Source organism: Larimichthys crocea, chromosome IV (assembly GCF_000972845.2).
Source record: "Larimichthys crocea isolate SSNF chromosome IV, L_crocea_2.0, whole genome shotgun sequence".
NCBI lineage: Eukaryota > Metazoa > Chordata > Actinopteri > Sciaenidae > Larimichthys > Larimichthys crocea.
The window spans coordinates 4,218,958-4,239,443 of NC_040014.1; the positions used below are offsets into that span (position 1 = coordinate 4,218,958).

Sequence of the window (20,486 nt, forward strand, 5' to 3'; positions counted from 1 at the left end):
AACTGTCCCCTTCAGGTGACAATAACCTAAATCTGGTAAACTCGGTTTTTGCCACACAGCAGAGTCTGGGAAACATGCACACACACTGTAGAACTTTCCAGTAGCTGTTACTGTATTGTTGTGTGCAGTGTGTGTTGTGGGTTTCATGATCTCCAGGTTGTGTATGGGGAGCATGCGCAGTTACTGCAGGGCGAAGTTGCTCGGTTTATTTTTCGTTATCATTTATCGTCAGGACCAGTACGCCTTGTCGGTGAGTTATAACAAAGATACAAAAATCAGTATTATACGAACATTTGTATAATTCTATTGGTTAATTTTGGGTTTGTGTTTATGTTTACATTACAGGTTTACAACCTAGTTAAACCCTAGTTAAAACAGTTGGAAACCACCGGTAATAGTGCTAGCACACCTGTAGCAGGCAGGCTATCTAGTGGAGGATTTTACCGTGTGTGTGCAAAATAAACAAAAGGAAAAACTCGAGTTGTGTCCGCCGTACTTTCCTGGCAACCCTTCCAGAGGGGAGTTCAATAAGCTAGAAAGCTGAAGAAAATCTGGACACACACACACACACACACACACAAACACACACACCATCTGTACCAATACGATTTTAAAGAATTGGATTTGTGTAGCTCCTGGGTCAGAAACATCCTCATACTTCACTTCAAGTCTTTATTTCTTTAAAAGACATGCATGGCAGGTATCAGGAATACTCTGCTTTTGCTTCTCAGCAAGGCACTGGCCTCAGAACTGAAACGCTTCACTCAAACACTTAGGATGGGACAATACAAGGGACAGACAGGTGTCCCAAAAGAGACTCAAAATATAACTTGGCTCCTCATTTTTAGACACGAGCAAGTGCACTGGGTGTTGCCAAAGCAAAGACTAAATATAGGTGACTTAAATATAAATGTAGCTGAATGTGCTCCACAGATTTCCATTACTGGTTACTGTTCCTTCAAATATTACCAGAATGAATCTGTGGACTCCTTCACAGCCATGACAGCCGACTATGTAGGAACACCTCACATGGCAAAGACAAACTCAGGTAAGACACGGTTGTTGTTTCCACATACACACACATATACACACTGTCCCATTCACCCAGGTAATAAAGCCCTCACACCATCTCTTTTCTTGCCTCCCGTTAGCGCCAACTAGTCACAACCTGATTTTAAAAAAGTGTTTTACATTAGAGACCTGCTCCAACAAACATTTTCCTTAGGAAAAATTAAAAAAAAGGAAAAAACTAAAGAAACTCCTCCACATGGAAACGTATCAGAGTACAGGTGGACGGCACAGATCTGCTTTACTGCTCGACACAGCAGGCTGGCGTGGACAGTTGCTCAAGAGACGCACCCGACTGAGCGGCAATAACAGTCTTTGACTTGCATGGGACTCTGCAGGTCTAACCTTTACAGACCTCTTCCTGTATGGTGACATCACTTGGGTGGGGAGGGCCATATGGGGACAGGATGGGCTTCTGTGTTGAAGACGTACTTGTCTAGGCTGAGCAGCTCCATGTCGTCAGAAAAGAGCAGATACAAGTACTTCAGCGTTTCACCCAGGAAGAAGCTCTCCATCTTGTCCCGGGGCCCGGGATTAACAGGGTCACGGACATTGTTAATGGACGTGTAGCCACCACCAGGCACCTGCAGGGGGTGGAGGTGTTTGGTCAGACTCTCTGGTAATTGCAACCAATACACCCTTTAGATAGGTTAGTTTTTTTTTTGGCAGTAGATGCAGAAACAAATGAATTATTTACAACTCGTGGTCAAATCCTGCAGCCTGGCTTCATTATACACTGTGATTAAATTGCCTTGGTAATGAAAAGGAGAACTGAATGAAACAGGTCTGGGTCCAGCTGTCTGTACCTTAGTGTAGTTGTTGAAGCTCTGCAGTATGTCCCAGCCCCAGTCTCGGTACTTGTTGTCCTTGGTGAATCTGTACATGTAGAAGAGACTTTCCACCGTTTCTGGTCTTAGCAGGTTGTGTCTGTCTGCGGGCTGGAGGTAAAAGGAGAACTTGTCAATACATACAAGTTAATATAAAATATATATGTTTAACCAGGCAGCCACACAGATAATAAAAAATGTCTTTGCTCATGAATAGAGCAGCATCAGTGAGCACTGCTACAAATACAAGTTAAAAGCAGGCAGAGTCAGAAATCAATTCAAACACATTATTTGCTGTCTGCACAGCACTTTGAGGGAAATGGAAGGAAAAGGATGAAATAAAATAGTTTAGACCATTTTTTGGAGGAGAGATTAGTTATGGCTCTGAGCATGAAGAATGAAACAAAACAGATGTTTTGTACAGCACCTGGGGCTATGATGACTGAGGAACTTTTAGAGTTTGTGTTTTAAAAGTTAGCAAAGTCAATTCCAGAACTTTCTTTTATTTGCTTTTCATTTCTCTGACTTTGTTTCAGCAACATGAATAATCCAGCCTGTACGTGCCTCAATCTGTGTATTAAAACCAAACATCGCAGGATATACAACCACGGGACAAACAAACGTTCCCTGGTTTCCAACAGTGATCAGTTCACTACCTTAAAGAACCAAATAATAAATTAGTAAAGCCTTTCTAATCCCGTAGTCCCTATCTTAGTTTTTCATCCTCCAATCAGAATGAGCTCCTCAAATGTTGCGGCTGTTTCATACTCATATTTGAGGTTAATGAAGAATACATTGGATGCTTTGATAAAGCTAAAGCAATTAATGAAAAATAAAATGAGCGCTGAGGGGGGTTAGGAAGGTTATGCTCACAACTCCCAGGACTAATTCAGACTCGCTGATTAAAATTGTATTTGTAAAGCGCCCAAACAAGATACAAAAACAGAGACAGTGCGAGTCAATAAACACGGCCTCACCTTGACGTTGACGTCACGGCTGTCACTGGACTGGAGGTTGAAGTGTACGATCTCCGGGCTCAGCCCAGTCTCCATCTGTTTATACATCTGGTGACACGTCTCCGTCAGTTCCACAGCTAGATCCATGTGGTCCCCCGGGAGGCCATTGTGGGCTCCCAGCGCCAAGGTTCCTGGCAGGAAGCATACAAGGTGGTCCTGTAGAGTGACAAGAAAGAGAGACTGAGAAATGATGAGATAATGATGAGAGCTGGAATTGATTGGACTGACTGACGGAGAGACAAACTGAACAGGAGTCTGCACGGCGACTGATTCAAGAGAAGTACAAAGGCTGATTGATTTAACAAGGAGGGCTTTGTCTGTGAATGTGGGTTCATTCGCAGTTTTGGCAGTGAGTGAACTACCTCATGAATATCGGGTTCTTGTGCTGTGTGCTGCTTCGAAAAAACAGTAGGGCAGGAAATACACACACACTTTTACACAGCTAACCTGTTTCAAGCTTTTTATGTTTTTAAAGACACTGTCAGGTGTCACAATTTAGTGTATACGACATACAACACCACAGAATTTGTGTTTGAGGTTTCCTGCAGGTCAGGTTCATTATGTGATCCCCTGATATCGCCTGTTATTCACAGACGAGACTTATGGTGAGCATCTTTACCATCTTAGGGTTGAAGCGGTTATGGGACAGCTCTCCAACAAAAGTCAATCTGCTCGGCCCCGTCTGTCTCACAAGGTGTTTCTTCACTCCCTCAATGGCCTGAAGGTAGTCCTCCAACAGTCTGGACCAAACACACACAGGGAACGTTACACAGAAATATTAGTCAGTATTATATTAGACAGATTAGTCAGTCTGTAGTGACTTTGTTTAAGCTTGAGACAACTTTAATAGAATGTTTGATGAGAATACTGAATGCTTTCTGACTCTGACTTGTTGTAGCTGCAGCTTGTAAGCCACACAGCTTAAGTTCTTACACTGAATGTCACATTATCCTCTAGCTGTGTTTGTGGACTTGAAACTTTATTACTAACATGTCTCTGCATTAATGCTTTGTATTCTGTCTTTTTACAGTTGCTTGCCCCTCTATGGCTCTGTTAATCCAGTGTGTTCTCTCATAATCACATAACATTGACTCAGAAATGCAAAGTTGTTGTTTTTTTTTACTCGTCTTCCGTCTTGCCTCCCTGGATCCACTGTTTGAGCAGGTACTCATAGTAGCTGTCTGCTCTGGCACCAAGTGTGAAGACTCCTTTGTGGGTAAACTGGCCGCTGTTGGTGTTGATGAACATGGGAACCAGACCGTCTTGTTTACCCGGCAGCTTGTGGACCAGCTTCATCACCTCATTTACAACCTCCTGCAAAAGGCATAAAAAGAAAACAGCTGCCATCAATGTCTAGACATGAGATAATGAACCCAACAACCGCACTGAAGTTACAGCTGCTATGTGGGCTAATATGTTGGAAAAAGCCCATTTTGAACCATTTATCATTGGAAAATGATTAGCAATTTCACACTTTGATGAAATTGGGCTCATCAAAAGCAATGTCTCACAGGGCTGGCTCAGGTTATGACAGATATTATTCAAGTTCATATCAGACAGAGCTGAAAATCTTGAGGCATGAGCTCTGGTTTCTGGAATCATTCGATCATAAAGTGACAACATGATGGATTTAAAGCAAATCCTCGCTAGCGCTTGTCACTTCAATCACACAAGTGTTTGCGAACTGCACTTAACGTCTGACTTTAACTGAACTCAGGAAATATTTATATTAACTGCTTTCAATCTTTCACTTCATCTCAGGAGAACTGGGAGGTAATGCCAAATCACAGACACACACACACACTACAGCACGTTTCACTGTAATGGCGGCCCTCCTGGCATCCTGACCTGGTACTGTGGTTCCTGGGTGAGGCGGCTCAGCTCTCTGAATTCCAGCTGAATGCTCGTGACCTCGGCCAGCGTGCTGTCTGACGTCCATCGAGGCGGGTGGGCCGTTCCCTTCCCGATGTTCACGTCTGAAAAAGGGATCTTTGAGGGAGTTTTGAAGGCAGGCATCAACCTGGACCCGAGATCTTTCTTTAGGTGGACAGAAGAAACAGAAATATAATGAGAAATGATTTCTCTGTCTGTTCAGAGTGATTGTTGTTCTAAAATTAGACAACTGAAGAACCAGGACAGTAAGGATGCTTGGTATGGATTCCCTCACAGCTTTCTCGAGGAAGAGCTGGTCTCCTGTTAGATGGTAGGTGCTCAGCAGGCCCCCAAGGACACGGATGGTTGTCTCAAAAAGATTTACGTCCACATTCTTGTTGAAAGTGAGCTCTTTCTCGACCCAGTTCTTTGCTTCTGCAAATTCTATATGGAGCAAATATACAGAGAAATACAGAAAAAGAAAGAATCACCCCCAAGCAATGCTTTCTCCAGAGATATTCTTTTATTTTATTCTATGTATATTTCTTCCATGTCAAACTCTGGTTCCTGCTGATCCCAGGCATACTGCTTATAGTTACAATGCTGCTCCATTACTCCAGTGCTAGTAGCTAATGTAGCGTTGAGCTGCTTAGCCCCAAGCAGAGATGAGGCGCGGGCTGCAGAGAGCTGGTAAGCTTGTTTCTTTGTAACTCCACACCCCCACATATTTTCCACCCCAAATTTTCATACTTCAGCCCCAACCGACACATCAGACAGCTCCTCCCTCTGGAGCCACAAAAGGCTGAACAGAACTTTTAGTACTGCGCGAGACTGTAAACAGACTTTGATTTGTACTATCAGCAGAGATTCCTTTTTAAGAATTTGTTGATACCAAATGCAAAGCTAACTTTAAATGATTCCCAGCCCCAAGAGAGTGAATAAGTGACATATGATACCTTCTTTTAAGCCCATAATCCACATGGTGTCCAGAGAATCAATAAGCGTCAAACCCAGTCCGAACCACTCGCCGAAAGACTTGGAGATGGGCTTGAGCTCATCGTGACCCCAGGCGTAGTCCTTATAGCCTTTCCATGCATGTCTGAAGGCATCACGTACTGCCTCCAGTCGGTCCGCAGTTCCAGTTGAAACTACAAACGAAGGCCCACAAAGGAATGAATAAGAAATTAAAGCGTAATCTTTAAAGTTGGCGTGTTTCCTCGAGGAAAGTTTCTCAACAGAGCACATCTCATTTTCTGATTATTTTCAGTGGAAAGAATACTCTGTACCATGTGCAGCCGCTTTGAGCACAGCAGGATTTTATTCGGAAAGTTAGAAAATTTCAAACTATAAGTAAAAAAAAAAAAAAAAGAAGAAGCACTGGGCTTTAAACAGCATATAGCAGTAGAGCTGGACAATGGTACATTACAGAATCTGTTTGAAGGAGAAAGTTTCTGAGTGGACTTAAAAAGTGGAAGTAAAAGTGTGAACTTTTCTCTATTTCTTAAAGAACTGAAAAAATATGGGAGAAGAGGATCTCAGTGATAACAGGTTAAAAACAACAACAATATCTCATGCTTTGTGTGCTTTACATCATGAATCTTTTGGTTTTGGACTGTTGGACATGATCTTGGAATCTGAACTTGTGATAGACATGTCTTTGTTAACATTTTATCTAGTTTCTTACATTTTAACACTGAATGGAGACAGGAAAACATGCGGTGAGAGAGAGGGAATGACATGCAGCAAAGGGTCACTGGCTGGAATCGACCAGGTAAAATTAAGGTGAACTACCACGGCGCCCCAGGCTCTGACATTTTATAGACAATTTGTGATTTATGCAGAAAAATGAGCAACAAAATTGCTGGTTGCTGACCTTCATTTCTCGTGTACTGTATGCTCACTGTGTGAAGCTCTTGGTAAGAATTCCACATGATTTCACAGAAAGAGATCAGCACTGACCTTCCTGGGGAACTGTGTTAGCAGGGTTTGCAGGGAGCGCTTCAGCTTCGGCTTCTTTCTCATTGGCTGAAGGTGGAGGCTCTGTGGCCTGGTCAGCTTCAATCATTGCTCCTCTCCAACTGCATGAGAAAAAAAAAACTCTTTTATGCATGAATTATTTAGATCAAGTGCTACAGGCCTGGGCTCACTTTGTGTTACAGTAACATGTCATCTACTTTTCTCAACAAAACCAACTGTCAAACACCAAACCAAAACAGATCACCTGATCATCTTCTTTTCTTTGTCCTCCTCCTCTCCTTCTCCATCCTGAACCACCTCTTGCTTTTCCCCACCGACTGTGTCTGAAATGTTTCCATCTTTCTGCAGATTTGGTGGATCTCTCTTGTTTAGGAATGACTTTTTCTGTGGACAGGCAAAAGCTAGAGTTAAAAATATCTGGAAAAACATGAACACCTCATGGTAAAGCACTAATAAGTATCTAAATATATAGTCCACACGGGGTAGAGGTGTCATTTCTTTTACACCCCGGGGACACAGAGCGGTACAGAGTACACAAGCAAAAGCCCATAAACAATGAGTCACCAGTGATGGATGTGTCTCTTTCACTACTTCCACCTGTCAGATTCAATGAATGTTCATTATTTTAACTATGCAGATTTACAAAATCAGAATATGGAACAATTGCAGCAGTTTTAGTAGTTTAGAGGACGAGTGTGGAAGATTTAGTGGCATCTGGCTGTAGTAGTAATACGCATATTCAAGTTCCATCTAGAGCCAGTGTTTAGTTGGGATTACTGTAGAAACATGTTGGTTTAACATCGCGGACATCATAAAAGATAACCTGCAGTGTCTGTAGACATGAAGAGTATCATTCTAGTAACAAAACATAATGATTCTTGTTTTTAGGTGATTATACACTGATAAAAACATAGATATATAGACATAGTCACAGATACAACATATGAATCAATCTATTTTTCTAAATGATGTTGACATCCCTGAAATAAAGAAATAAAAATGACTCTAACCTTAATGGGAGGTTTTGCCAAAATGGGAATGTTTGGTCCTCTGGGCTCCATTACAACATCTAGACCCGCACCTGGACCCGTGTCTGGACCTACACCTTCTGGACCCACAGCTGGCCCCAAAGCTGGCTGCACATGTGGCCCTGCCACAGGAGCCGGAGCTTTACCTGCAGCTTGACCAAATAAAGACTTCACAACTGGAAGAATGGTCTTCAACTCTCTGTCATTCAGGTCCAGCCAGTCCTCCCTGTCAGACAAGCCTACACACATTGAAGAAGATTCAAACCCACAGTATGTAAACTACTTTATGTAGCTATTATCATTCCAGAGTCTGAACTTTTCTAAGCCAAGCTTAGTTTTACCAATTTCATGATTTATCCAATCTGGAGAGGCATCAGGAAATCTCAGTATTGGTGGTGTAAAAAATGCTAGTTTAATGTGGATGGTAAGCGCATATGGAGGGAAATAGAAGCAATTTGAGATATAGCCATCTTGGTGTGGACGTGGTCTGAAAATCAAATATAGTGCATGTTTAAGTAGAGTTAAATGAAGCAGGTGTGCACCAACACACGAGCGAGCAGAAAATCTCATCTACACAAAGAAACTATCACAGAGTCTCACGTGTTGTCGAGGTAATTCACTGCAGTTTATCATCACTACCAACTGAACCACACAGGCAATCAAACTCATCAGCTTCAACTCGTCATGCTGCAATACCATTAGAATTAATGGCAGACTTTGTCTCTGTCTGTGTGTGTGTGTGTGTGTGTGTGTGTGTGTGTGTGTCAATGTGTCTGTGTGTGTGTGTGTGTATTTAGGGTTGTGTGTGCACTGCACCTCTCCACTGCTCTGTGATGCCGGGATAGGAGAGCAGTCCAAATATGAGCAGCAGAGCCAGCAGGAACAGGATGAGGCTTCGCTGGAGCCGAGACAGCTGCTTCCATTTCTGCATGCAGACAAACAAACAAACAAAAACACACTGAGACATGTCTAACAGCTCTGGATACAAATCACATGCCTATGTCAGCAAATTCTCACATCACCCCCCTCTTAAAATATCACACAAATCTGTTTGTGCTTCTTTTTAAAAATAGCAGAGTGAAAGAGTGAAACAGCAGATGGCCTTCCTTGTTTGTCTTACCCTGTATAAACTCAACATCTCGCTCCACCTGATGCGCTGAGCCCAATGACCGCTCACAAATAAACAATCTAACCAGCTCAGCCCCAGCAGTGAAGAGGGAGGGACAGATTCAGGGTCTCTCAGGAGAGATGACTAACAGGCGGTATGGTACCACTCGGTTACCTGCTCTAATTAACACCTGTGCAACACCGTGAAAGTGTTGAGCCATAGTCTGTGAGCTATGACGGAACACACAATAGACTGCGTCTCGGGGGAAGCTCTCATTTTACTGTGCTATAGTTCATTCAGCATAACAGCATCAACATATTCTGTTCATAGAGGGCCTGAGATTACTAGAACACCTGTGATTCAATGTTACATTTTTTTTTTTTGTGACGTTTTCAGAGCTGCAGTAAGATGATAAAATGGTGATTCATTGCCAGATTAAAACCACAAATACCCGTTTCACAATGCGTCATAATCTTACAATCCAACTGATAACAAGACAGACTGTCACAAATATTGCTGCACTACATTTCAGCTGCATCTGAACTAATACAGACGAGGTATTTTGAAATGCTGATGCTATTCCTCAGCTGCATGACAGAAATTTTATTTATGATCACTGAACGCAGCTTTAGTTTGATGCAAACTAAAAATAAAAATTAAATGAAATATTTCTTGAGCGTGGTGGTTTAATCTCGACCCCACACAGATGAAATATTCTAAACTCACAGTTCATTTTTCAGAAGCTTTCAGCTGTATCTAAGTGTTTTTTTTTTTGTTTTTTTTCCCCAACGAGTGGAAGTTGTTCAGGTGTTGTGAGATTAGAATACTTAATTCAAGGAAACATATTTAATCAATCAGGCATTTGTGGTGCACTGCACCAACACAACTGCATTTCACTCTTCCCTCTCTAAAACAACTGGATATGTGTGAAGATGTTATATTTCACTTTAATTTGATGCTGCTCTATAAAAAAGAGACAATCATTCATTTCCTCTATCTGCACTGGACTGGGGGCAGGGGAACTCACTCTGCAGGATGGCTGTTGGAACATCCTGTACATACCAATGAGAGGTTCAGAGCTTCCACCTGACTCCGGTGTGTTTGGGAATGTTAAAGGGGGTAAAAGATATCGCAGAGTCTTTTTCGCTGTGGAAGGAGCCGACGCTGAGCCAATAGGAACATGATTTGCAGAAAATGGTTTTCTCAGGAACTATAAACCGTAATCAAATTTGACGAGCCACAGGTACAGTGGAGTGCTGAGCCGGATCGACGTCTGCTATAAAGCTGGCTGTATAGAAGAAATGTCTGCTGATATACTGCTGAAATAAACGGCTGCAGATCAGTCGATGAGAGGGCTGGTTCTTTTTATTGAACAGAATGAATTACCCTTATGAGAGCTGACCATGTCATGAAAAGTGTAATCATGTTGAAAGGATGAAATAAATATTTTTGCTTTTGATCAGGATATCTACAGACTTCATGTTCACAAATTTAAATAAAAAATATGTCTTCAATACTATTTAGTGTGTTATACCAGCTTTATGATTAAAAATGCGAAGATCAAGTGTTGAAGGATGAAGCAGATTTGTTGGGGTGGAAGAAGTAATCAGATCTTTTACTTAGAGCTTGGAAAGGTAACACGAGAGATTAGCAAGCGAAAAAATGTCAACCTCTCCCTTCAGGCACAAATGTGTGCAGGCAGAGTGATTACAGGCCTGTGACAGCCACAGAGACCAGATCGTTTTTGACTTTTCTGTGCATTTGATTTATTGAGTGTTGTCAGGGTATGAAAAAAACAAACATCTGAACTAACCTGGACAAAAAAGCTTCTGAAAAACACCTACCACAGCTTTCATTTAAAGTAACAATACTACAGCTAAGTACCAAAAGTAAAGTCCTCATGCAGAGTGACCCATTTATAATTATTGATTAATGAAGGTGTACATGGGGCTCACTTGAATTGCTGCATATACTACTAGGCAGCTTAATCTATGTACATTTTGTATTAATAATCTAAATCTGGAACAAAGCTAGTAACTGGCCACTAGATACATGTAATAAAAAGTACAATATAGGTGTAATATATAGTAGAGTCAAAATATGTAACAAGAAGTAAGTAAATAGTAAGTAACATAGAATGGAAATATTATATAGAAATACAGCATACACACTGTTATATTACACCACTGTATAAAACTAAAGGAAACAGACTGAATGACCCAAATCACCTGAATCCACCTGCTCTGTGTAAACTAACATACCTGCAGTATCTGGATGTGTATAATTGCTGGTTACAGCAGTGTCCTATTCTATCCAATGATACATTTCAGGTTTCCAGGAAAGCAGCAGATTTCTGGCATTTTCTCTCTAGAACGACACACCCTGGCTGAAAATGTAGGACGGTACATGATCAGCCTAGTGTGTGTTGCACAAAGCAAAAAACACCTCTCATTGTCTGGATAAAAACTTATCTTCTAATCCTTGCACTTATGGAGATAAAATGAGCAAACAACCAAGGTAGTCTCATTACGAGCGAAGTTGTAAGACCAGTTGTACAAGGATGAAAGTGGAACCCTGTGAACAAAGCAGGCCACCCCTGAGCAAGAAAAAGCAAACAAAAAGTATGAGATGTGAACTGATGAGTGACACGGTCCACCTGTGAGACCTGTATCAGAACCAAGAAGGAGAAAAGAGGGCTCGCAGTGAGAGGGCATACAGAGGAGTGAAAAATCTGAAAGTAAAGAAAACAAGATATAAAAAAAAAAAGTTGCAGGGAGATGGAAGACGGGCGCTGAGATGAACAGAATTTGTTTCATCTCCCTGTAGTGATCCGACACATAATGTGCTCAGAGGGTGCTTTTATCTGAAGAGTCTGAAAGTTCAGGCTGTTCCACAACAAAGTGAGCAAGCCTGAAACCGAGGAATCGATTTGTCGCAAAAAAAAAAGAAAAAGAAAGAAGATACATTTCATAAAAGACAGAGAAGACCTATCTCAGTGAAGTGATCTGAAACATAAACAAGCAGTTGGGTGCTCATAGCTGAGGCCTTTTCACACTGCCTCAGTCAGAACTGAGCAGCACAGGCTGAGCAACGAGAAAAGACATACGGTCAACAGGAAGAGATTTTTCTGCACCGCTTATAAAAGTGTGCGCTAAAATCTTCCATAGGCGCTTAGAGTTGAGTTGTATACTCCTCAAACTATAAAGTGAAGATGTATGGAAGCAGTTGTATTGGTTATGTCTTTCCACATATTTATTCAGCTTTATTGTCTGTTTTTTACCTCCCTACATGCTGTATCACCATTCGAAATCAGATGTACTGTGACAGAAGATGGTATCTTCCACCACTGTCATCAAATGTTAACTCTCTCTCTTTGTGTTTCAGCAGCTATGGCAGATCATTTGCATGAACCTCGATCTCAGTTTCTGTGTCAAAGTGGTAAAACGCAGGTGTGTCTAAATTCAAGATCCACATACAGGACTACTCACCCTCCAGCAGGACTGTCTTCGGTGTTTGCCGTTGTTGTAAGAGTGACTGTGCGGATCACTGAGCGTCAGAGAGATGAAGTCCTTTCTGGACGGCGGATACATCCTCTGATCAGGGCAGACAGACGTAGGTCATAGAAGCTGCACTCATGAAAGGAAAAAGGAAAAAAAAAAAAAATCAGTTAACCACAACTGTTTCTGAACTAAAGGCAATGTGATTTGTATTTGTTATATATAATAAAGCACATTTTTTGCAAGTATAACTCAAATGTATATAACATAAGACTTATGGAGACACACTATTTCACAGTTTAACAATAAACTAAACAAAACACAAATAGAATATAATAATAGATCTAACACCCCATGCATCTTTTTCTGCATTATGTTATGTAAAAATAAATGAATATATATAACACCTAAGAGGTTTTGGGGGCAGGTGAAGTGAAATCTTCGCATTTCATTTTAACTGGAAAAAAAGTGCCAGACAAGCATGCACCCTATGATTTGTACAGTGTGTCATCTCTGTAGCACCAAGTTTAGAAATGCTTTGTTGTGACTCGTGTGTGTGTGTGTGTGTAGCTGCCTACACCTCCAACACTTCATTTCACCTCGCTGACATCTCAGATTTCTTGATGATTTCTCTACTGTCTTTTCTTCTTTAACAGATCGCTGCAGTGTTGTTAACACACTGATACAAATTGTGAGAAATTGCCAGAAGAATTGTCACTGTTTGATTTGACTGATTTTATTTGAGCTGCAACATTTGCCAGAAGTTAAAGCCACACTGATTTAAGTTCAAACAACCTCAACCTGATCACATGTATCACACAAAACAAAGCAGGGCTGACAGCTGATTGTGATTATGATTTTCATAAGGTAACTGCAATGTTTCCATACTTCTGCTCTGTCATTTGTTTCATTTATAAGATGTAAATGCTCTGTTTTATATGACACTGAGATACATAAATATGTATTGATCATCCTCTTCAGTACCATGGACAGCTGACGACAGGAAGCCCTGCTGCTGCTAACGTAGACAGCTTGAGGTGGTCACGCAGACTTAGTGACAAACCTGCCAGCTCCAAAACAAAGACGGTGTTATGATGCTGATAGCAGAGGCTGCTCTCTAAGTCTTGTAGCGAGTTACTTTAGCAAAGTCTTCTTAATATAGACAGAAATATTTAGGGCACGAATAAAAACCTGCAGGTTGACTGCCACACATAAAAAAAGCTACATTAGTCAGTCACAGCAACGAGCTACACGAGCTGACTGAGCTAATGTGTTACCTTGTCACAGCCCTACACATCACCGACACAGTTTAAACACAGTGATGAATCAGTGATAAATCAGTGAAACACTGAAACACCTCCTCTCCTCACCTCAGCCTGGTCGGTGCCTCACAGCGACGATAAACAGCTGTCAGCTAGCTCCAAGCGGCTAGCCGTGCTTCTTCTTCCTCTTGTTCCTGGAGGGGAAGTGGAAATGTGCAGCTCTCACAGGAACCGACATGTAACACCGTCCCACCGTCACGCAAGACGAGCTGGTCGCTGCGTGAAATGTCAGACTGAACTAAACCGGGAAGGAAACGTGGCTAAAGTTAGCGAGCAGGACACCCACTGACAGATGCGGAAAAAGTAAAAGAGCGGCGCGAGAGAGCGTACGCCGCGCGTCACGTGACGCGTGCGCGTGCACGGCCGGTTTGAGGTTTAACCCTTCACGAACCGTCAGAGGCTTCTCCCAGCTGACGTCACGTCACCTGTTTTCACCTGCCTCAGTATTACATGCGACATTAATTTCATCTCAGTGTACTGAACTGTTAAACGACGTATTACTATATTATCATGCTTAATGTTGAAGCTGAACGCTTGTCTACAGACCGCAGACGTTTAAACATGATGTAGTAAACACAGGTGTTACCGCTGATCATCATTAAGGCCCCGTTCCATTCAGGTCAGACAGAGTCAGGGTGCTGTTCTGTGTGTGTGTGTTGGCTCATGGAAAAGCTCTGCTGCACTAAATGGAAAATGGCTGCTGTGAGTAATTTTGATTTTCAGCTTACTAAAAGATAATTACCTGAGACTGTGTCACTCAAACGTTGTCTGTATTTTTCTCTTTGAATCCAGACTTTTACATTTCAGGAAATTCTTGGAAACTATGGAGACAAATAAAAGCAAAAAGCAAAGAGCACAAAAGGATTTGAATGTAATATATTAATTATGATCATTTAAAAAGGAGAATAATGAATAATTTTGAATGACATTTGTTTGTTAAAATTAACAAACAAATGTAATTTTACATTTCTGAGTAGCTTCCCAAATACTGGCACTTGTTGCTATAATAACTTCATCTACATTACTACTGCCAGACTCCAACCACTGCTGCTGGTCCACAAATAATACATAATAATACATACATAATATGACCGAATAATACAGAAGCAGAACCACAACAATGAAAAGTTTCCTGAGCAGACTCCTTTGACTGAGCTCCATTTAAACTGCCATCTCTTGTGGTGAATTCATTGTGATGACTCAATGACAGAAGGAAAGTCTTTGAATTAGGTCAATGTTACACTTTTGTACCCTACACTTACTACAAGTATTTACCCCCCAACTTTCTCTTATTGAACCTGGCCTTGGAGCGACGTTTTTGTGGCACAGGTAAGGCTGATGGGACTGTTGGAGCACAGGGTGTAGTCTGGGTCTGAGAGGGAACAAGCTCAACAGGAATGGAGAGATGAGCAGTGCTGGGACATATGACAGAAAGATGGGTTATAAACATAAGAGTTGAGAGAAGAGGGATGTATCTGGAGGGTTTGGGTACAGCTGTCTCTATAGGCAGGCTGCTTCTGGCTTCTGAAACACAGCTCCTGGGGTACCATAACCCTCAGTGACGGCTCTGTTTTTGGTCTTTTGCCTGTTCTGCTGTGTTTTGTGATAGGCAATAAACATGCTGAATGTCAGCTTGTTAAAGGGCAACAGTGGGGTGGATATCAGCATGTGGAGGAGGCCCAGCAGTAGCCCCAGGCATAGGAGGCAGTTGAATCATCTGAAAGACTAATGCAAGATCCTGCGTCCTGACCCAGTTGTATCACTACATAAATGTAGGTGAGTTGAACGTAGGTCAAATGTTATATGATGGGCCATTTTAATTATTTTTATGATGATGGCTCTAGGGATGGTGATGTCAGTCATTTTGGTCCAGACTACATAATACGAAATATCTGAAGTGGACACATATTTGGTTGGAATCTGGTAGACATTTGTGGTCCCCGCAGGATGAATTCTGCTTCCTCCTCTTCCAGCGTCACCATGAAACTGATACTTTGTGGCTTTTAGTGTCTTGACCACAATTGGATAGATTGCCATAAAATCTGCTCCACACATTTATGTTTCTTATGATGAGAAAAACACACAAGAGACAATGTTTGGTTATGTATTTTTTTTTTTCATTCAACTGACAATTCTTTGAATGAGCTGATGGAGGGATCACACAAGACAGATGTCCAGCATGTCATTTCATATTTTTTAAAATGATAATTTGTACAAACAAATAAAGTAATAATGATCTGTCTCAGCCAGCTAAGGCAATCATGTGGAATGATAAATGACAAATCTAAATACAAAAAGAAAACATTGAATATTGGACACCAGGCCAGAATTGCAAACCTGTGGTTAAAATGTGAACCAATGAACCAATTTGTCTGGTTGAGATTATGGTACAGTACATGTGTTCCCTGTTATGTAGCAGTGGCATGCATCATCTCATGAACCAACTTGCAAACCCTTAGCTGAGAATTCTGATATGAAGCAAGACAATGAAGTTTTGGTGTTTGGTGTTTGGCTCTAGCTGCAGAGCTACACTTTTGGCTGAGCCTGCAGGCTCCCTTCTCACCACTAACTCCCTGAGATCTTACTCAAATGAATCCTCCCTGCAAACAGTACACCACACTGCTCATCACTCACTGCTGACTGCCTCTGGGACACAAACACCAAATCCTGATTCTGCTGAGAATCTACAAGGCTTGCTTCTTTTCCCTGGACCCAAGCACTTCTGAGATTGAATGAAGCAGAAACTCAGGTTGACGGCAATTACTCAAGGCTAAGTGGATGGTAATAGGCTCTACAGCCAAACTTGAGAATGATCTTTACAGTACAAGGAAAGAAATTACAGTATTGTCCTAGGAGAAAACAGATGAATCTGTAAGCTCATGCTGCTTATGTTCAGTCTTTGGTTTACATGAGATAACAGAAAAAGAGAGAATCTCCTCAACACACTTAAATGTAACATTTCTATTGTTAAAGCAGTAAAGCATCTCATGCAAACCTGTTGGAGAAGTACAAAATGAAATGTCATGAAAATGTAGTAACTCTGGGGAGAACTGGAGGGAAACAGTAGCTTCATAATCAATTGTCATTTTGTTTCAGTTCATTTTTTAGCCTGACATTGCATTCATGTTAACACATTTCGATTTGGAGGTCATCCTTTCCTCCTATTTTGTGTTGATTAGGTAATAATAATACCTTTATTTATATAGCACCTTTAAAAACAGTGTTTAGTTAGTTAGTTGTTTTATGTATGTATTTTGACAGATTGCTGAATATCTAATCGTCTCAGGCGTTCCTGAGATTTGACCCGGTTTGTGACTGGTTGTGGCAATTTTATAGGATGCTGCGTAATGTATTGTTATAAAACTAAATGAAGATCTATGACTGAAACTGCTTTAACATAAATTTGAGAACACAATGGAGAAGTGTTAACTGGTGTTACTATATTGTTTTCCTTATGGTTTATAAATCTCATGAAAAGAGAAAACCAACAATGCTCCAGTCTTTAATACTTTCCAATCATTATATATTGTTTCATTTAAAAAAACGTATTCATTTCCTAAATTGCTGGTCACTGTAGGTTTCAGCAAACGTTACTCAAACAAGAGTAAATAGTGAATTTGTTAGGGACAATTTTCAGCTGTGCATTAATGCTAATTTGGTGTTCTTGTGAGTATTTCTGGCAGCAGGATGGCGGTGTGGCATTGTATCAAAATAAACTACAGTGTGTATTCACTGGATTGAAGGAATATGTCACTGGAGTGTCAGTGGAGCTCCATGGTGCAGGAGAAGAAGATATGCGGATTTGGTTACACACAATAGTCTTAGGACTAATTCACTGTTGGTTTTGGTCTTTTCATGGATTTATGCATAACATTTCTAATCTTAATATGTCTTGTTTGAATGCTAAACTACAAAACCGACCAACATACTGTGACAACCGCAGCTTCAGTGCCCATGTGTATATCATTAATGTATCATACCTGAGATATAAGAACATACAGTTATATGAAACTGTAAAAACATAAACAATGTTCTGTATTTTAACAAAATGAGGAATTTTGGTCTTGCAGTTGACAGCATCAAGTATGTATAAGACAATATGACTGTCGCCCTCTGTTGTTTTTTGGATTCAAATGAAATTTGTGACACATGAGTTCACTCATTAATGTCAGTCAGAGAGTTGTACTGGCCTGGCCTGGTCACAAATGGCCAATGGGACGACAGTAGCTGTGTCCCCAATGCAGAACACATTGTTAGGAAGAAAGAAGGAAAAACAAACATTGTATATAAAGGATAAAAAACATACATTTTTAAATTATTCCATACAAGATAAACGTCTCTGTAAACAAAACTGACTTCTCCGTGAAAAAGCCTGGGGACCCTTTTGTCCTCTCAAATTCATGAATACGGAGTCAATTAAAAAGAGAGATCAAATCCCCCAAAACAAGAGGGAAGGGAGTGATTTCTTCAGAAATTGGAAGAGCCGGTCCAGTTGTCCTCTTGGCATCCATGATTTGAACAGAGGTTTGTGTCCTGGACCTATGCGTCTCCCTTTCTAGTTTTCTCTAGCTGAAACACACAGGTCCGACAGTGAAGCCAAACTGGTGTGAGAAGTTTTCTCCTCCCATCACTGCTACATCTCTCAGAGGAAGCAGCTGGAGGTCCTCAAACTCGAACACAGACTCCCGAGGTCCAGAAAGGTTCTCCTCTTCAGGCTGACACACAGGAAACAGAATACATTTAATTTATTACATTTCATTACTGTGAATCATCCACTTCTTTATGTGACAGTAATACTTGAGAACATTTTGTTGTCTGTTTTGTCTCATCTAGGGCTCCTTTGTCCTCTATTTCCATGATGCCACATCTTTATATACTTACAGACTACTACATTTCTATAAATATAATGATTTAATGATTTTTCCTCCTAAACCAGGTCCAATAACAACAAAAAAATACTGTTAAAAATGATGAGCTTAATAATCTTAAATAACTGTTAGCAAAAAGAACTAAAAAAACTACTGTGCATTTTTAAAAGTTATAAAGTTATAAAAAGATTTTTCAAACAAAACAAAAAAAAAGTTAAATGTTGCTGATTCACCCCAGGTCAAATAGGATTTTACAGAACAACGGCAGCACCATGACCTGCACTTCCTCCTTCAGCCTATCAGAAGAAAGCTTGAGCAGAAAGGTTTTGGAAAGATTTGGAAAACCTACCACACAATCTTTAAGTGTTCCGAGGTAACTTTGCTTTCTTGTGTCAGTGAGGAATTTGATGTCCCTGTCTGCCTGGCCCAGTCTGTGTCCTGGATGACAGGAGTAGGTCATCTTCTGGATGGCAGTGCTACTGTGCAACCTCAGAAAACGCATCTGGACCACGTTAGCACCTGGATAGTAAAACTGATGAGAAAGGAATAAAAATGTGATGAATTAAGAATGTCAGCTTGTTGTTTAGCTCGTTGTTTCACTTTTAAGACACATTTACTGTCTCAATAAAATAGTCTTTAATGGTTATACAGATCTGTGCTTTGAGATTATATACCAATGAAAACACAAGCTATGTTTTGGTTATTTGCTTTAGAGAAATTCACTTACCTGGAATCCCTGCTCCAGTCTGCTGAGCCACTGAAAATCTGTTTCTTCTGAAAATTCTGCCATCCAGGCCTTTGTGGCCAACTGCAGGTAGTAAAAACAAGGCACAATCTAAATCTAAATGCATGTCCTGCTTTCATACAAGTGAAGGTCAAGGATGTTCAGACAGATGCTGATGAACTCTGGATTAGCATGCAGCTCAAGCATGAACCAGACGTAAATTGGCTACCTTAGTTTGCGATGCATCTACTTCACGCTACCCGAGACCAATTCATATTATTCTTTGGTTGACTGACTCAATTCTTTATGTAGTATTGACTGTATCAGAGTGGAGAAGGTGAGAGGTGAGAGCGGTCTGTTTCTATACAGACTGCACTACAGAATAATGAGAATAATAACATCTGTGTCCTGATGGTCCTGATGTCCTCTGGATGAATGTCATGTCTCATTTAGCCACACATTAATGCCCTCCTTCCCACATTTTCATTTTGTTTAATCTCTCTCTTTTTATGAAGGATTTTCTTCTCACAGCAGTCTGATAACATTAGACAACATTAGCCACCTTGAGCTTTTGGTCATACCAAATACCCTGGTAGGGTGGAAGAATGGGTGTGTGTGTATGGCGGATAATGCAATGAAGTCAGCGAATCAATTTATTTTAGGACTGATACTGTAGGAGTGATGTCCTAACAACCAGAATAAAATTTAGGTTGGAAAAAAACACTTCTCTTTAAAGTTGCCTGTGTCACAAGTTCAACGTCAAGTCATCACTACGAAAGTGTGAGCTCACTGACAATTCATCAAACTGAGATTCTGGTTGTATATATGAAGTTAGTGGGCGTGCCATTGATCCAGAGTTGCAATTTCCTGTAGCCTTTGTATGTCTTCATACCTGAGACTCTCGAGGATGAAGGCAGGTCTGTTTTGATGTGGAAGAGAAGATGCAGTAGGCCAGCAGAGCGTCGGCTGTGCTGCCCTGGTTGGGGTCAATATAATACATTCCTGCAGAGAAAGGTTAGCAAAAGCTCAGTTCAATCTGCAGGGATCAAAGTGTTACAGACACACCAGAGAAACCACTCCAACATGGACTCTACTAAATAAATATTATACTGTTTTAATTAGTTTTTGCTGTAGGTATAATTCACTGCTATTTTAGGAATAGAAAACCAACTGCTGCTT

The 20,486-nt window shown here is 40.9% G+C and overlaps 2 protein-coding genes across 4 annotated transcripts in view; both read right to left on the reverse strand.

Moving 5' to 3' along the window:
• Positions 1–1,167: 1,167 nt before the first annotated feature.
• man1b1a (mannosidase, alpha, class 1B, member 1a) lies at positions 1,168–14,066 on the reverse strand. The gene is made up of 14 exons (XM_010745765.3): positions 13,764–14,066; positions 12,385–12,522; positions 8,605–8,713; positions 7,771–8,027; positions 7,005–7,144; positions 6,743–6,861; positions 5,740–5,931; positions 5,079–5,227; positions 4,760–4,948; positions 4,035–4,225; positions 3,531–3,651; positions 2,873–3,067; positions 1,875–2,006; positions 1,168–1,652 (listed from the first exon to the last, which is right to left on the reverse strand). Exons 2-14 carry the CDS (start codon positions 12,484–12,486, stop codon positions 1,443–1,445), a joined length of 2,106 nt encoding a protein of 701 aa, XP_010744067.1. The 5' UTR covers positions 12,487–12,522; positions 13,764–14,066; the 3' UTR covers positions 1,168–1,442.
• Positions 14,067–15,817: 1,751 nt separating this feature from the next.
• si:ch211-196i2.1 (collagen alpha-1(I) chain) overlaps positions 15,818–20,486 on the reverse strand; it is a 97,782-nt gene continuing 93,113 nt past the window's right edge. For all 3 annotated transcript variants that reach the window (XM_027278549.1, XM_027278548.1, XM_027278547.1), the window contains exons 65-68: positions 20,200–20,309; positions 19,311–19,391; positions 18,933–19,115; positions 15,818–18,430 (exon numbers count right to left, since the gene is read on the reverse strand). In XM_027278549.1, the coding sequence (XP_027134350.1) occupies positions 18,281–18,430; positions 18,933–19,115; positions 19,311–19,391; positions 20,200–20,309 (524 nt within the window). In that variant the 3' untranslated portion in view covers positions 15,818–18,280. The remainder of the gene's footprint in view (positions 18,431–18,932; positions 19,116–19,310; positions 19,392–20,199; positions 20,310–20,486) is intronic.

Coding starts and splice junctions, on each gene's coding strand:
- man1b1a (XM_010745765.3), bottom strand. CDS start 12,486: ATGTATCCGCCGTCCAGAAAGGACTTCATCTCTCTGACGCTCAGTGAT. Junction 7,145..7,770: donor TGGCAAAACCTCCCATTAAG/GTTAGAGTCATT, acceptor GCCTGTCCACAG/AAAAAGTCATTCCTAAACAA. Junction 1,653..1,874: donor GCTTCAACAACTACACTAAG/GTACAGACAGCT, acceptor CACCCCCTGCAG/GTGCCTGGTGGTGGCTACAC.